Source organism: Tachypleus tridentatus, chromosome 7 (genome assembly GCF_004210375.1).
Source record: "Tachypleus tridentatus isolate NWPU-2018 chromosome 7, ASM421037v1, whole genome shotgun sequence".
In the NCBI taxonomy this organism is placed as follows: domain Eukaryota; kingdom Metazoa; phylum Arthropoda; class Merostomata; order Xiphosura; family Limulidae; genus Tachypleus; species Tachypleus tridentatus.
In genome coordinates this window covers 154,886,695-154,906,085 of record NC_134831.1, presented here as the reverse complement: position 1 = coordinate 154,906,085, position 19,391 = coordinate 154,886,695, and the positions used below count along the sequence as shown (strand labels likewise).

General features: G+C 33.1%; 1 protein-coding gene across 2 annotated transcripts in view; it reads left to right on the top strand.

The window, feature by feature from the left end:
* The window catches only part of LOC143256959 (calbindin-32-like), a 90,224-nt gene that overhangs the window by 39,102 nt on the left and 31,731 nt on the right, over positions 1 to 19,391 (top strand). For both annotated transcript variants that reach the window (XM_076514886.1, XM_076514885.1), the window contains exons 3-5: positions 6,368 to 6,457; positions 7,040 to 7,126; positions 18,231 to 18,287. In XM_076514886.1, the coding sequence (XP_076371001.1) occupies positions 6,368 to 6,457; positions 7,040 to 7,126; positions 18,231 to 18,287 (234 nt within the window). The remainder of the gene's footprint in view (positions 1 to 6,367; positions 6,458 to 7,039; positions 7,127 to 18,230; positions 18,288 to 19,391) is intronic.

Here is a 19,391-nt window from a genome sequence, read left to right as displayed (position 1 = left end):
TAAGTTGAAATAAAGTTTATGCTTACGTCATTATAGAACTTTGGATAATTACGGTAGTCTATTTAATACGAACAACAAAATATTTCAAATCTCCTACTTGTGGATCAGATCGATCAGAACTGCGAACTGGAGTCAGGGTGGAGGAATACTTCTTGGATGTTGAGTAATTTTGGAAATTCAGAATACTAACAAAGCATATTGATGTGCTGTCTGGATTTTCTACAGTAGTTGTGACAGTCATCACACAAGTCTAACTTAATACAAAAGTAAGATTATTGCAGGATAGTTGACGTTATATGAAATCAAATACGTAGAGTTTGTAAAGGAAAGTTTTTACACTACCATAACTACCAGTATCACGTATTCCTGAAAGTAAATGTTGTAATTCTATTGATCAGGACAAGACGTAGCCTCTTTCTGACTATTACAGTTTTGGGTAGTTGTGGCTGAGTAGAATTTAAAGTGGATTTAATTGGGATTTTTCCTGAAACGTTTTTCAAAGGAAAGCATGATTACACACCCCAGGTTTATCTCAGAAGTGAAGCTTGGAAATAAAAACAAACGGGTTTGTTGGTGCCCCAGTTATGTACTATTGGTGCGAGAATCACAAAAATATTAATTTACTATCATTCAGGGGCATTGAGTGAAATATGAGTTGGACTGCTGCCTGGATAATTTGTTATTGATAAATTTACTGATTCCAGACATTGATTCTTTGTCACTATTATAAATGTGTACCAGTTGCATGTCTGGGATATAGTAAGAGCAGAACTGAAGTAAAGACCCAACACAGTGGAAAACGATATGAAATCACAGGCCTCAAGGTAAGAGCCACCCAAGAACGTTGTTGTCTACTTAGACAATGTGAGTCATCTACATTGCTTTACGTCAAGTGAGTGGTCGAGGCATGATATGGGTGTCTGGGATATTACATCTCTGATATAAGCTCTGTTTATGTGGACCAAATTCAAGCGAGTGAAGTCTAAGGAAATTAAGGGACTATTGAAAGCCAGCATCTATAATTGTAATAGCTTCACTATTCAACTGGCTTCCAAAAAAATGGCTTTTCTTAACAGGTGAATAACAAGTTGAAAGTAACTTTTCTACAAGGATCACCAAATTGTTTGTATGTTGATTTTATTATTTACATGCAAGGAGTAGTTATTGAGTAAATGTTCGAATAGTAACAGAGAATGTAGCGTATGATCAGAGAAACCTGTTTTTATTCTAGTCTGTGTAAGTTATACTGTGTATTTGTTCGTCTAAACACTTATATACACCTATTTTTTTTGTTAAAAAATGGCGTTCTTTGGTATAATTTTTTCGATTTTGATCAAAACTGCTTTCTTCAGACAATTTCTCTGAGATACATGTAGAGTCGTGTCTCGTCAGGTGTTGGAAGGCGTCAAATTGTTCGACTGTTCGTAAATGGTATAAAGCAAATGAACACTGCCAGAAGAGTAAGGTATATACAAAACATTGAAACGTCATTGAGTTACAGGAGACGTTGTTTTAATCAGATTATCACATCAATGTCGAAATAAAGCTTGCATGAACACATTTATATTAAGGTTATCCAGAGTACAGTGGATAGGAAACTGACTGAACAAGGTTATTTTGCAAGAAAGACTATCTGCAAACCGATTTAACCAGAATTCATTGTCATAATCATGTAACCTGTGCAAGACAGCATGCGAAGTTACAGTCAAGACGCTGATCACAAGCCATCGTTTGATATAAATCTTGTTTCTTGTCTGTTAAAGCTGACAGTAGGATTCGTGTTGTTGTTTGTCTGGAGAACAGATGAGGGTAAACTGTTTTTCCTATAAAACTGCTCTTCATATTCTCCAGTAAACGACAGTGGTGTCTTCTACAGATATAACCTGGAGACGATATTTCTTTCATATGTTACTGCCCCCCACTAGTACAGCGGATTTACAACGCTAAAATCAGGGGTTCGATTCCCCTCGGTGGGCTGAGCAGACAGTTCGATGTGGCTTTGCTATTAGAAAAACACACACACACATATGTTAGTGCAAGGTTTGGCACTAGTTTTGTGTTCCAATATAACAATGTCACTGCTCACAGTGTACATATTATACAGGATCATCTCGACCAGGAGCATGCCATGGCCATCAAAGTCTCAAGATTGTAATCCCATTGAGAATCCTAAATCAGTTATTGCAGTTGAGTTGCAGTGCTTTCTAGTGAAAAATTGGGATGAAATCACAGTGGATTACATCAATTATCTCACCGAAAGAATGTCGCGTCACCTTTTGAAGGTTATTACAGCATGAGGAGGACCAACCAAGTACTGAACGTTTAATATGAACTGATGCAAGGTTACAGACGATGTTTACAACAATTTGCTATTATGTTTTGTTTTATGTATGTTTTGATAAATTTTGTTGTGACAAGTAAAATGTTGAATTACACATCGTTCTACAGATGTCTGATAAAATACTTTCTGTTCAAATAAATCGTTCATAAGGACTATAGAATTTGTTTCATTTTTCAAATAGCTTAAGTAGATGTTTAATATAACATGCATTTTCTAGTTTGACAGTGTTAACTTATTTGTATTCCGTATTAATAATGATAATCTCATTTGTTACAAAATAAGAAAATATTTGACCAAGACTGTGAATTAAAGCCAGCAGACAAAGCTTTATGTAGTTTACTGTCAAATGCCATCAGTGCACGTCACAGAAAAACCGCTGGGAGTTGTTATCGTTTTTTAGCATTTTGGAACTATAAAAAAAGAAACTTCAAAGCACACACACATTTTAGATAACAAGAAAGTATGTTGTACAATCGATAACAGTATTACAGTGAAACAATACCATGATCTAATAGTATCATATGCAACAGTACTATGGTAAGACATATGGAGTTTCTCACCAGCTGAGATGAGAATTAAAATTTGTCAAATGTCCTAATATATAACATTGTTTTGTTTTACCATCACTGAGTAAAAATGATGACTACATATATAAGTAGAATATCCAATATATTGGAAAAGCAAACTAGAGGAACTAGATTCAGCTGGATGTTAAATGAGGTAAAGGAAGAAGTATACCCACCTTGACTTACCAACTTTATTGCAGCGTAACACAAGCTGTAACACACATGTTTATTAAAGTATAACTGCAGAATATGTTGTACTATTGCTGAAATTTGCAAGATATTGATGCCAGTGGTCTCCAGGTCTTTCAAACAGCAAATAGTGGATGATGTAAGATTACGGTGACACCAGGAGTAACATGCGCTGCCAAAACCCTTGAATATTTTGTCAAATAATGGGATGTGGTTGAAAAGTTATAATAGGAAGGCCTTTTTTCAACTTAAAAATGACAGACAGGGTAAGTAACCAACAATCAGGTAGATGTTTATGACATTTGTCGATGTTTGGGAGAAAAGTTATAATGTTTTCAGTGTAATTTAAGTGTTTTTTACATCATGAATATTCCACAATGTTTACTGAAGATGTTGAATGATTGTGAGCAACAATTGTTAAGGTACATAAGTGTGCAAACTGGAAATAATGGCGATATGTTTTTTTAAAAATATATATCTACGAACTTTGAAGAAATATGTAAGATGGGTTTATTTCTGATATGTACATATTTATACTATTTGCACATTACCATTTACAGTTTTCTGACATAAGCTATAATGTTGTTTTTTCATATATATTATATTTTAATTAACTTACAGGCATGAGGTAAACGGATAACATAAGTTTAGTTCAGAGTGATTATTTATTACTTTGTTGTATCATTTTAGTCACTTGATATTTTTTCTTGTAGGTATCTATTTCAGATGTAAATGAAAATAGATATCAGTGTTATTATTCCAATAAAATGTCAGGGTTAAGAACAAAGAGTGGGTTATATGTTCATTTACTCTTTTAGAAAATCAGCAGGGGCTTATAGTATACAATAAGAAACCCATAAAATCAGAGTCTGCTTCTGGACTTGAGGTTGACTCTTCAGATATGTGTAATTTTGAAGAATTGCTTCAATGGCATTACACAGAGTTTAGTACTGCCACTACTCAGGAGAGGTCATATTTTGTTAATTTTCAATCTTGTATGGCTTTGAAAATGGAAGGTGTCAATTCTTTATCACGGGTTGACAGTTTCCAACCAAATGTGAATCATTATTATGCTTTACTTTATCTTGGAATGTATTTAGAAAATTCCAGTGTGGTAATGTGTGCATCTATCTAAATTTATTCCATGAATATACTTTGAATCCTCCAAACCAATGCTCGGATATTTATAGCAGAGCTGATCCTCTCTGCCCTTATGTAACTTGATCGCATAAATGTTACTTGAGCCTGTAAGACTAGCTTTGCAGGTTTGTTATTGTTTTTTTTTTTTACTTCAGACTATCCGGAGCAACAGTTCACCAACTCTTCGTGTCTTGCTCCTCAAGATCCAAAGAACACCATACAATAACTTACAACTAATATGTCAAACGGTGCATGGGTTGTATTTAGATTCTTTCAAACCAGAAGTTTCATTGCTTTGTATAGTAAAAACTAGAAGAGTATACTGAGATACAACAACACTAGTCTTAGATATAGTCACACCTCTAGTGGAACCACATAGTAAAGAAACCTAAACGCATTTCTGCAACACTGCTGCTGTTGTATTAATTTATTTTACGATTTTGGTGAACAATGGGTGTTTAATTCCTTCTCTCATCTTTCACTTTGTTTGAAACTAGTTGTAGTAGTTTATTTTGCTTTTGTTTGAAATTATTTTAATTTTTTTGGGGGAGTAATGTTTCATATATATATTGCAACGTGGTGTACGGTATTTCTGTACAAATGTAGTACCGAATTTAGTTTTGTCTCCTCAGATGCTTGTTTATACCTCTGTATACATGTATGAATTCTTTATGTATGTCTTATAACATAACTTGTATGTTGTTCACTTCCAAAGAGTAAAGCTGAGTATGACTAAGTGGCCCTTGAGTAATATTTAAAATCAAAGAAAGAATTAATGTGCGAACTTTCATACTTACACAATTAAATATGGAAGCAGTTTACAGCTTTAATAAACTTTTAATTGTGTAAATGTGAAACGTTGCATTTTAGTTATAACTAAATTTAGTTATAATATAAATGTATTCGAGTGAATTTGACTTCGAAACCCTTTCTTGCAGTATTACTTGCCCTGTTTGTTTAACTTAATCCTAATATAGCATTTATGACTAAATTCTCAACTATTTGTGGAGTATAGTATTCTTATTTCGCTATTAACAATTCCATTCAACATGCTCCAAATGTTCAGGCCACCCTGTGACAAAGCGGTATGTCTGCGGACTTATACCGCTTAATAACAAACAACAAATAACGACCTGTTCAGTTAATTTATATTGTATTTTCCCCAGATACTGCTTATGAAAACATGAATATTGTGCTTATATTGATGTAGAACCTTTTATGTGCCCCTTTATATGTGTCATTACAGTTAGATTTGCCTAATAAATCCTTCGAATTGGTATGCTTATCTGTGAGATAATTATGTCGTAAACTAGGTTTTTCATAATCATTAAGCTTTAAGATAAGTATTATTTTAGGTAAATTCAGTAAATTGACAGTGATATTTATGAATGCGTTCTATCATGCATACTGTAGAGGATAAACTATTTACAGAAGCGTAATGATACTGTCTACTGTTAAGTTCTTCTGTTATGTAATGCATATAACGCAAAAGTAAAAACACTTAGAAGAGAAACTGGAAAAAAAGTGTATTTTTTCTTTCTCGTCTTACTGGAGTATTGTACTTCTGTAGGGTCACTGAAAATGTTCTGTTTCAAGAGTGAATAAAACCAAAATTAAGACTAACAATTATTTCCATTTTTTGCTTTTGAAGTTCATATGTAATGTTTTCTTATAGCCTGCAGAGTGAATAATCCTTCTCGTGACTCATGGCGTACGTACCTTTTATTGACGTAATGACGGTACATATTACAACATTAAGCGTCCCTTATGGGTGTCTTCTGACTGACTTAACAAACGACACGCTTACTGTACAGTGGTGTGAGTGTTTAAAATAAGTGACCCTTCTAGGCGGCCTTCGGCCCCCTTTCAGAGAAATTTGGCCAGCTTGAAGTAAAATGTTTAAAATTAGTCCACATTTATTGCACTAAGTTTCGTTAAACTTACTACTACAGAAATTAAAAAAAAGACTGAATTAAAATTTGAACACAAATTTGACAGCAGCTGGCAGAAATAATTTCTAATTAAGTTGCGAAATGAACGATTACGGAAGATTGGGTTTGATCAGTTCAAATCAATATAGGCAAATGTGTTTAAGTTATAATAATCATGACTGTTTTTTTTTCCATACTAGATGTTATCTGAATCAATGCTGGAAGAACTTAAAAAATGTTTCATGGAAGCATATGATGATAACCAAGACGGGAAGATTGAAATTAGAGAGGTAGGCAGAGCTCAACTTATCGTGTTATTTAAAGATTTCATAAAAATATTGTCTATGTTCAAATTTACGTGCGCGTTTATATTCATCTAAAGAACATATATTTTTTAATATTATTGTAAGAAAAAAGTTATTCATAAAGGTTTTCCAAATCTAAAATTATTTTGTCATGGACTAATTATTATAAAACCAGATGGATCTCTTGGGAAGATCCGAAAACAGTTACATGAGTTGTTACATTTAGAATGTCTTGTCTTTTTCGTTATTAAAAAACACACTTTCATATTTTGATCACTCATTGTCATGAGCAAAATTTCAAAAGCTTCTCATTATCCCTTTAGAAATTATTCGATAATCTGTATTTTTGTAACAACAAGAATTTTGTTCCCCATTCTAACTTTCTTATAAATTCAATAATCCTTTTTTCTATGACAATAATAAATTAGTCTTCCTTATTTTATCTTGTTTGAAGATTTAATAATCCCTCTTTCTCTGTAAAAATCGTAACATATTTATCTATGTTATCTTGATCAAATTTCTAATATCTTATTATTTAGCAATAACGACTAGTTTTCCCAATTTTAGCTTGCTCAGTTGCTCCCCCTTGAGGAGAGTTTCTTGCTGCTCTTTCGCTTTGATAATCCACTTGAGTCAAGCGTGGAATTCATGAAGGTAAACAAATATTATTTCATCTGCACGTTCTTCTCTTTATACGAAATTATATTTATTCTTTAGTCTTCTCACATTCTATATATACTTTTACTAAAATCGTTAAAATTATTCTCTTATTCTAAACACTGATAGAAAATTGTGTTATCTTTATATGTATATATATTTAGCTTGAATTTTATATGCTATTCAGACAAATTAAATTAGCTTAAGATGTGAGCAGATATTATTATTTTATAAGGATATTATTTCCACAAAAAGAAATGCTTAATGCAGAGCAAAGTAAGAAGACAAATTAAAAACAAAACAAAAGTGTAAATGTACACTTGCACTCATGTTTAATGAAGTGAAAAGAACAATGACAGATAATTACACAAAGAATGTTTCTACGGTCTCTTTTTTGCTTAATAGACAATACATACAAGTTTGATACATATAGTATTTGTACACTGCTGGCCAAAATCTTAAGGCCAATGAACATAAAAAAAAAAAATGCAATTTCCGTTGTTAGACTCAACTACATATTTAAGCAGAGCTTTGAAAGATGAAAATAAGAAAATGTGAACACTATGAAATTATTCCAAATACTAGCTGGTCAAACGTTTAAGACCATACCAAAAAGAAGTCCTAAACAGGGTAGGAAATGCTCAACAAGAGGTCTCAGTAGTGAGTTGCACGGCCGTTATTGCAAATAACTGCAAACATTTGCTTTGACATGGTCGATATAAGCGTTTGCAGAATGCTGGCTGGAATGTTATTCCAAGTGGTGAAGATGGTTTCACAAAGATCATGCACTGTTTGGAATTGACGTCCATTTCTATAGACTTCCCTTGCCATCCACCCCCAATCATTTTCAATGGGGTTCAGTTCGGGCGAACACGCTGGATGGTTTAAAAGAATCACGTTATTCGCCATGAAAAAGTCCTTTGTCCTGCGGGCATTGTGGATTGCAGCGTTGTCCTGCTGAAAGATCCAGCCATTTCCACACAAGCGAGGGCTTTGAGTCAATAAGGATGCTCTCTCCAACATGCCAATGTACCCAGCTGCTGTTTGACGCCCCTGTATAACCTGAAGCTCCATTGTTCCATGGAAGGAGAAAGCACCCCAGATCATGATGGAACCTCCACCACTGTGTCGTGTAGAAAATGTCTCCGGTGGGATATCCTTATCGTGCCAGTAACTTTGAAAGCCATCTGGACCATCCAGGTTAATTTTTTTATTATCAGAGAACAAAACCTTCGTCCATTTTCTACATCCCATGTTTGGCGCTTCTCAGCAAAGTTTAACCGAGCTTCCTTGGTGTGGAAGGAGGAGTGGCCTATGAAGACGATTACGGTTTTGAAAGCCTTTCTCTCGTAGATGCCGTCTTATTGTTCTTGAGCTGCATTCTGCATCCGTAAGGGCCTTAATCTGGTTCGACGATGAGCTGGTGTCTTGCCAGACAACCCGTCGAATCCTCCTGTTCAACACTGACGAAATTTTCTTGGGCCGACCACTTGAAATTCTCGTTCCGTATCCCTCAGGGTCTTTTAAGGAATTTGCAACAGCAGTTTTACTACACCCAATCTGCCACGCTCAAACTCTGTCAACTTTTTAGCCTTAGCTATGTTTTTATCAAACGTAACACAGGAGAGGTCAGTGGGAGATGTTGACAACGCTAATGCTTTAAAACAAATGACTAAATTTTGTTACTTGTTTTCCGATTAACGCTTTCTTAAACTTTTGACCAGCTAGTATTTAGGCTAATTTCATAGTGTTTACATTTTCCCTATTAAATGCTAAAAAGGATTTTATTTTTATTTTCCCTTTTCTTATTGTCATCTTTCGAAGCTCTATTCAAATAAATGGTTGAGTTTGACAACGCAAAAGGCATATTTTTTCTTTATGTTCATTGGCCTTAAGATTTTGGCCAGCAGTGAATTTGAGTTAATAAAAATTATTTTATTGTATAGTTATCTGGAACACTAGGACTTAAACATGTTCCTACTTTTATGTCGTAGACCAGAGTTTAAACGTAAACATTTAAGCCAACTGACCAATTTATTAGGGACCTTCCATCATATAGTTGTGTAACAGCTCGTTTATTTAGATATATAAAATAAGGTGTCAAATTACAGAGAATATATCTGCTATTAAGAAAACTGAGATCTTTAATTGTTGATGAATGACCGATTAAAAACAAAATTGAGGAATTTGTATTTGTGGCAAAACTTCTAAAGCTACGTACTGCCGTACCTAATTTTGGAGAAAAATAACTGGTCAGCAGGAACCATTCTGTTCAGTATTCATGTAAGGAATTGACTGTCACTCGTATAAACACCCAGAGCTTAAAATGCGGGTTGTATTTTGAAGAAGTGCACGGATTAGAATCCAATTTATGAGCTCGGAAATCCAGCGCAGTAGCATTGAAAGTATGGTAGACCTCAATATGAGCCAATTGACCAATTAACCAACGTTTACTAGGAATCAGTATCTTAAACTTTAAATAAACAAATTAAATTGCAATTGGTTTTGGTTTGGTTTCTTTGAATTAAACACAAAGCGACACAATGGGCTATCTGTACTTTTCTCTCCTTAGGTATCGAAACCTGGTTTTTAGTGGTGCGAGTCCGCTGTGCCACTGGGGAGCAAATTGCAATTGAGAAAGTACAATGTTATTTCTATAAAAGTGATCAAAATATAGTATAGTAAAAATAATATGTCTAAGCTATCAATATAAAAGTTTATAACTAGCATTCCCAACATGAAAACATACACAAGGAAGATGTCGCTTTTATCTACATATTCACAGGTCAAGTAAAAGTGTTTAATCAACTCTGCTTACATTAGTGATTACGTATAACCATCAGGTTAAAACTATAAAAACTGTTACTGTCACCTGGACACTAAAAACACTAATACTCAAGTACACATGCTTAACGATTGCCCCAACGAACATAGATTAAAATACTATATGTCGAATTTATATCATAATTTTTATTTAGTACTTTTAAAAGCTATGTTGAATTTCGAGAAATGCTCATAAATATAAAAACTTGGTTAACGTCGTGTTTCTCCATTATCTAAAACAAAGCATTCACTCAATTTGTATATAATATTTTTCTTGTTAAAAGTTTTACACTTTTATACTATAAAGACAGTTTCATTTTATGAAAGTTCCCCGCTGGGACAACGGTAAGTCTTCAGATTTACAACGATAAAATCAGGGATTTGATTCCTCTTGGTGGACTCAGCAGATAGCCAGACGTGATTTTACTATATAAAAAAACACAAACACACTTTCTAGGAGTAAAAGAAAAAGTAACTTATGTTTGAATTCGATGTATTTAAAAACAAAATCAAGATTTTTTATGACATAAAACAGGCTGAAGTGAAAAGTAGTGAAAAAAGTTGTATTTGTGTTTGTTTTTAATTTTGCGCAAAGTTACATGAGGGCTGTTTTCGATAGTCGTTCCTAATTTGGCAATGAAAGTCTAGAGGGAAGGCATATATTGATCACCATCCACCGCCGACTCTTGGATTACTCTTTTACTAATAAATAGTGGAATTGATTGACACATAATAACTCCCCTACGACGGAAATGGAGCGGATATTAAAATACACGATCCGCATATTGCGAATCGAAAGCTCTAACTACCTGGCCATTCTGGGTCCTTTAAATCTGAGCAAAGATTTGTTCAAATTACATATGCTTCTAGTGGCACAACGATATATTTGCGACCTTACAACGCTAGAAACTATGAAAACCACAGGTAGCCTATTGTGCAACTTTGTGCTTAACTTCAAACAAAATTATTTATTCACATGTTCACAGATGATATTACACTGTTAACTATCATATATAATAAGTAAGTATATATAACGTCCCAACTATTTTATCTCTATTTATTGTCGACCCCACGGCACGTGATCAACAACAATGAACCTGACGATGACCGAAGAAGGTTGAAACGTTGTTCGCTCCTCTACATAAAAATTTTCTCAACCCAAACCAGCCGTTTTCTCAAGTCATTCTTAACATAATGATGACCTAAGGAGATCAAAACGTTGTGATTGTCTTAATAGTTATGGTAATCTCTGTGAACTGTAATATATCATAGTCCCTATATACATTCCTGTGGTTAAAACATATAAAGTCACCAAGAATTCCTTGAAACAACTACTTCTATTGCACTTTAACAAAACATACAGTATTGAAGCCTCTACTTCAGATCTGGCACTACAACAGATGAAGCATAAACAAGAGTTAGAACCTCAGAAAACTAAAACCACATTGGTTCAAACTCAGTACATAATACAGTAGATTATCTAAAATGTACCTACGACTAGGCCATGTGTCAAAAAAGATAATAAGACGGGCTAGGAAAATCATTTCAGAACAGCCCAATAGCTTGTTGGCAAGTTTACAAAGAAGTCTCTAATATTAAGCAGGAGCTTGTGACAGCGGAAGACATCATCAAACAGACTATGGCAAGAGGTAATACTTGGGGACTATTCTTGAGCATCTACCGTTATTGACGTAGTAAGATTAAGTTTCGGATGAATCCTCAGAGGTATGAAAATTTCCCTTTTGTTACAAGAGAGTTCGATAGTTGCCTGTAACATAACACTGAAGGTCAAAAATCGACCTTTTGGTTCTTTTAAGCTAGCCTGTACATTAAATTAAGAAATAAACCTTAAAGCTGGCTAGCCCTTGTTATTCAATTGTCAAGCTTTGCTTTTAACTCCCGGAGAAGGTAAATAAATTAATGTCTGTTTTAGTCATTACAATATCCATCATTAAAATTTCCTTTCAACGATAACTTAGAGCTACAACTTTCGAAAATACAAATTTTATGCTTATCGGCTCAACTTTTACAGAGAAATTTTCATTTTAAAAGAGTTCTTTCCCTCCTTTGTGTCAAGATTTTGTGAAACTAGTAGATAACTCTCGCAGTCTGTTAAGTTAACTTTCTCTGAGACAACAATAAGCGTCAGATTAAAAAATAGAATCGTCCTTCATGTGCGTGTAATGACAGTGAGATAAATATTTTCTTTTGCCAAAATAAAAAGCAGTAGTTGAAAAACAGTCACAATGCTTCAAGCTCGTAATTATTGAAATTACGTTGATGAATATTCGTCCTCTTAATGATTCTGAACATATTAATCACTTTTTAAGGTATAATAAAAATTAATATTAGAGTAACGCACATTGGGACCAAGGTACGAACAAAAACAAAATTTCTACATACTCCAACTTTATGTTGTTAGGCAGTATTTGATTAACTATTTTGGCATTATAATCAACTATCGAGTCCTCTGGTTGCTTCAAAAGAGAACCAACCCACTTGGTTTAGTTCACATAGATGCCATGTAACAACAGCCAGTACCTTCTGTGTCAAGTTGTTGGGGAAGTTCATTCTTTCTTGTAAAGTAATTTACCTGTAGAAGACTCTTTCAGATCTACAGAGCTATAGTTGGTAACTCTACTCTAGGAGAATGTCTCTAGTCTCAGTTACAAGTTCAAGGTTGGAAAATGGTAAGTTTGCATAAAAAGTAAACATTGTGGATGTCATAACAATTGTGTTCCTGTGAGACTAAAGCTATCAAAAAAGTTACGAAAAAAACTGGAATTTAGTCAAAACGTGGCTACAACACAGCAAATCAAATGGAATAGTGTGAATACTTTGTTCTTTTATAGTCATCACAATATTCACCATTAACATTATCTTTCAATGATATCTTAAACCTACAGCTTTCGAAAACACGAATTTTGTATCGGCTATCTGGCATATTTGTCCTCTTTAATTGTTCTGAACATGTTAAATACTTTTTAAGATATAAAAATCAACAGTTTATTAGACATGAAAGAGTATCAGTAGAAATTATAAGTTTTTCTTAGTCGAAATTAAGTATTCTATTTACAAGTTGTTAGTAACAAAATGCTAATAATTTCAGGTTTTATTCTGTACTTTGCTGTTACTACCACCATGAGTACTAACACATTCATATGTACGCAATTCTACAAATGTACAATAAAACTGTCTACCTATAAAACACCATCCACCTTAGCAGGACACATACAATATGCCAAGTAAAACTATTCACCTATACAAATGCTACCCTTAGTAATAAATACCATTTGTTTATAAAACCTTAGCATCATGTTCATATAGAATATTGGTAACATATTCACCAACAGAACATTACTAATACAATTTGCCATTTGGTACAATTTGATGGAACTATGACTCCTAGCAACATGCTCTCTGTTGAGTAACACGATCTGTAATGTCATATGGCATATGCTAGCAACACACACTCTGACAGCACACCACTTCCATCATCATGTGTCATGGCGACATTATAGTTACCGGCTTTCAAGTGACATGATGGCCTAGCAGTGTCACCCCAGCGACACCCCTCTGGTTCTATTATGTATATCTATGACGTCTTTGTCGTTACCCCTTTTGTACTCCTGAAGCAGACAGTCAACATGCAGTGTCTGAACAGTACCAGTAACTAATGTAATAGAAGGTGTTTGACCAATGAATTTAAACAATAAATAATTTAGTTAGCATGATGATCAAAACACTCAAATACTACAAAAGTCTCGTTAACAATTGAATAATTTTGCACGAATTTTACTTCATGCACTTTTTGCACTGCAATAATATCTCTATGGTTATTAACGTTAGTAAAATTTTGACATCACTAGCATCATTCTCATTTATTACGCTGTAAAATGTTACTAAATTCAGGTTTTATTTTGCCCGTAGTTGCTGTTTTTGTTGTTGTTGTTACAGTCTTTTTTGTTTAAGAATGTGATTTCATTTGATTTTATTCAACTCTCAAAATCTTGATTCGACCATACGTTACCTTGTTTTTGTGAGAACACTGAACAGCAACAACAACAAATTGCTAAACCAATTTCTCAGATAAGTTTATGGTTTTACTTTTTGCTTCTAGAAATATAATGAAACTCGCAAAATGTTGTTTTGGTTTTGTGAAAAGTCTTCCAACGCAAAACTTCTGTTGGTCAGCGATAATCCTTTTGACCTATATTTACACTGTGGGAATGATTTCCTTCATGCACAAGACACTGGATAAGATTCAATCAATGATTCCAAGAGACTGAAAGTGGTTAGTGGGCTGGACTGTAAGTATGCGTGATCAATTGGTTTGTATTAAGGACAACATTGAACGATAACCATTGTTTTTACTTGTGATGCTTTAGGATATATAATTAAATCTATACTACAATGTTGATGACATAGTTAGATGATGAGACAAGTTGAAACATTTTATGATCTATTGGTTTATAGAAACACCATTCGCCATAACAGTACTAATCATAGAAGCAAAACTCTGATCAGTAAGCTAAATGAACAAAGGCCATTATGGGAGTCTAACTGAGAAGAAAGTTTACAAGAATTATACACTCACTGAAATATACTAGACTTGTATGAAAGCTAATTTAATATAGGAAATACAGTTTTATAATTCATACATGTTTCAGTTTGTGTTATTCTTAAATATCAAATGTTTTCGAGTTGTCAGTGGAATTGTTCTATTAGATAAATTTGAAGAAAACAACCTGAACTGTAAGTTTGATGTATTAATATTTCTTTAAGTGTTTAAGCAGTCACACATTCTGAAAAGATAGATTATATATAGATCCATGTAAGTTGTATTTGTAAACAATCGTAGTTATTAAGTTCAAATATGTGAGTTCTAGATCGAAAACAAAATAACTTCCTAATATCTTCAAATCTTGAAAATGTCATGAATGTCCGTTTGATTGTTTGTATCCGTTCAAGGCAGATAATTATAAAAGTATGCAAAGCAGATTACTAACGATAATGTTTGCCTCATTTAAGTAATGGATAAACGAAGACAGTATATACAATACAAAATGACATACGAAATACACTATATTATAATAGTTGTCTCATTAAAATTATGGTTTTATTTCTAAATTATAAGGACGTATTACTAAAACTAGTCTACAATCCATATGATGCCATCACATGTTTAGAAGAAGTTGAGAGACATTATCCTATTGATCTATCTGTTTATATAAACGTCCACCGCAGCAATACTAACTATAGAAGTGAAACTCCAATGAGTAAGCTAAATCTGTTAGTAACATTATAAAGCTATAAAAACAGCAAGACGTATTTCATGAAAGTTAATTGTAGAATAGAAAACTATAAACATAAGTTGAGACAATTTGTAATCTGTATGAAGTCCTATAGAAGTATAGTAACACTGTCCACCTACATAAACACCATCCACCTTTGCAAAAACACATAATACAACTTGTAAGAGCATTCCCATACACAAATGCTATCTTTTTTTAGTAATAACATCCATATATAGAACATTGGCAACACTATGTGCCCTTAGCAATGCACGCTCTAGTACCTCCTTCTGACCACTAGCAACATGCTCTCTGTTGAGTATCCCATGAATTGTGATGTCACATGACATATCCCAGCAGAACTCTCTTTGGTAACAGACAACTTCCGTCGTTAAATGCCATGATGAAATGACAATTTCCGCCATTTATATGTCATAACAGCCTAATAACTTGGCCCTATCAACACGCCTTCTGGTTCCAGTTCTTGAGTTCATGACATTATTTTCTTCATCTCCCCCCCTCTCCTGAAGCTTTCACTCAGTGGGCGGTGTCTGAACAGTCCTGACAACTGCTCATTACTTTTCTGTCAGTATTAGTTCTTAATTTTTGCAGTTACTTTGCTGTAAAAGATAGATACACTACCTGTGGCACCTTATATGCTAATATAGTGCATAATGTATTGTAAAGGGTTTATCGCTGTTTCTGTTTCTTGAATAACTAGCATGTTTCATTGAATTCACAGGTTTGTCTCTTGTGTCTGCAACTGACGTCATTATACATCACTGGATAATCTGTTTGTATACAAAATCTTTTTTGTACAACTGATATCTAGGCCAGCTCTACCTATAATACAATTTTACAGAGCGTATGTTGTTTGAAAGTCAGACATACCAGAAGGTTTTTCAAAGTAGAACGAAATATATCAGATAGTTTAATACTAAAGCTGCTACATTTAATCATCTGTCTTACATCACGACTAACGTTAAGGCTTATAAAGTTTATCGCTACAATACATTAGTGAGCATTTGTTGTTGGTTTTTTTCATAACTGTAATATATCTTTTGTTAATTGCGATAATTTAATTATCATGATATGTGTAACTCTAAGTTTATGTATATAGTTTAGAATAGGTACTATATTTACTGTATATCAACCAAAATGATTCCATAAAGAGGACTGAGTATATTATATTAAATAATTTTGAATATGTAAATCAACAATTCACGCGACATCAACCATCGATATAAAGTCGCAGTGGAGTGAAATGTATTAGAGCTACATTCTAACAATATTTGACGTTATAAAAGTGGTGTGATGCCCTCAAAAAACATTTCTTTTGGAATGATCATGTGACAGCCCTATCAAATGAAAAATATTTATCAACTCTTTTGGAATGATCATGTGACAGCCCTATCAAATGAAAAATATTTATCAACTCAGACAATAAGGATATCTTCAGATCAGAAAATGATCATGTGACAGCTCTATCAAATGAAAAATATTTATCAACTCAGGCAATAAGGATATCTTCAGATCAGAAAATGATCATGTGACAGCTCTATCAAATGAAAAATATTTATCAACTCAGACAATAAGGATATCTTCAGATCAGAAAATGATCATGTGACAGCTCTATCAAATGAAAAATATTTATCAACTCAGGCAATAAGGATATCTTCAGATCAGAAAATGATCATGTGACAGCTCTATCAAATGAAAAATATTTATCAACTCAGGCAATAAGGATATCTTCAGATCAGAATATGATCATGTGACAGCTCTATCAAATGAAAAATATTTATCAACTCAGACAATAAGGATATCTTCAGATCAGAATATTAGATTTTCAAGAAGGTGGTATCTTTTGTTCTTAAAATCATTGAAAAACAAAGGAAAATGAAACATCTATAAAAATACCTTCAGCAAACGGTGACAAAAGAATGTGGTGGGTGGCTTGTGATAGGCTAGAAACCAAGAATACAAAATTCATTACCAAAAATTGTTCCGGAGTTGCATAGAGCAAAATCTAACACAAAGTATGAAAGAAAAACGATAGAAATCTCACAAGCACACATTGGTTCCACAGCATATTCATTCAACTGTGCTGTACAAGAAGTAGCTGGAGAATAGAAATGTAACTTTACGCATCATTACGAATCAACACTGATTAACTTACTGGATACAGCACTTACTGGATTTCTGAGTGATCAGACTGTTGCAATGAAACTGTCGTCATTGTAAACTAGATAGATTGTAGAAAACAAGCACTGGAGTGTTATGTGCTTTAAACATGGTAACATTAAGGAGCCCTTTACAATGGAAACCATGCTGTATGAGTATTAACAAGATTTATAGTTGTCACTAAAGCATGACCGAATATGACAGCATAAATTAACAACATGATGAATCTTTAAAATTGTTTTAATGTAACGTATCCAAACTTTGTGTAAGCGCTGTTTTAATTCTATGTTTTATGATACTATCATTTCTGTGGGTTAATTATCGCAGTTCTGAATGATTACTGTAATTTTTTGAAGTTGCTTTCAATTTCCATTATGTAAACTCGTTTTCATTAAGAATAATAATCATTTTCACATTTATTACAAATTTTTATATTTTCCAGATTTCTTGTAGTCCAATTCATAGCTAAGATTATGATTTGATAAATATTTGTTTTTGATTCCAGGTTAAAGCTTATATTAGTGTCCATTTTCGATTTGCTACAGTTAATAAATTGTATTCCCATCAGTGGACTCAGCAAATAGCCTGATGTAGCTTTGTTAAACGATGAAACACAAACACGCACAAAGAAGAAATTGTATATTTTTTCTTTTAAAGATGGTTATACTTAATTACACAGCCTTATCGCGAGTTAACATGTACTTAAAAAGCTAATTATCTTTTATAATTAAACACAGTTCAATTTTTAGATGTTTATATTGTTGATAAAACAAGTTTAAATTGAAAAAGTAACGTATTTTCAGATCTGGAGAGAATACGACATAGATGGCAGTGGGTTTATCGAAGCTAACGAATTGAAGGTAAGATTTCATTTGTATCGCAAGGACATATTTTATGTAGAGTAATGAACCTGATATTCTATATAGAGTAACGAATCAGGGCTGAGTTTTACTTTATATTATAAAGGTGTACTATATGTACAAGCTAAATAATTTGTTTTGCTTTATGTCGGAATAATATAATACTGTGTGTAGGATAACGAACTGAAGGTATGTTTTTTTTTTTACCTTAAGGACATATTGTGTTTGACTAACGATTTGAAAGCGATTATTGTTTTTTATCATGAGAATATATTATATGTAGTCTATAATTAGTTCATACAGTAACAAGATGATTATTACACTTGAAACAATTAGTTTCTATAGCAGGGTTTTATCATACTTATCCTAAGAATATTTTCTACTATAAGAGGTACTAACCACACTTGGAGACTTTCTTATGACTGTTTTCTACCAAAGTGGAATATTAGCCATGCTTGAAGTTTTAGACTAGTTCATGCAATAAGGGGATATTAGTTATATTTGGATGCTCTTGTAAGCCGTTTTTCTATGATAACGAGACATTAGTCGCATTTGGAAGTTTTTATAAGAATATTCTCTACCATATGGAAATTATTAATACTTGGAAGTTCTTCTAATACTGATCTCTACTATAATGATATATTACTTATAGTTAAAGGTATTTCTGAGATTTCAAGACGAGTTATTAGTCATACCTGAAGGTTTATCTAAATAAAATTATTCCCAAAATTAATTATATTTTACGATTTTAATGAAATTAAACTATACCTTAGAGATATTTTCAAAAATATAGTCCTATCATAATAAGGGTTTAGTCACGCTTCAAGAAAACTCTCTCTTAAAGCTGGTCTATAACATAATGTCATACATGTAGATTTTCTATGTCCCCTCTACACAAAGACAGTACTACGTTTACGGACTTACAACGCTAGAACAAAATATTAATCAATTTGCCCAGTTTTTAATTAGTTTTTCTACACAGGCAATGTAAAAAAATAGTAAAGATTAAGATAGAATGTAGCTGCTTTCGTAACGATTGAAATAATTTTACAGCTTGCTATAGCAGAAACATTAGAAAGCATAAATCTCAGGAAAATAAAACTA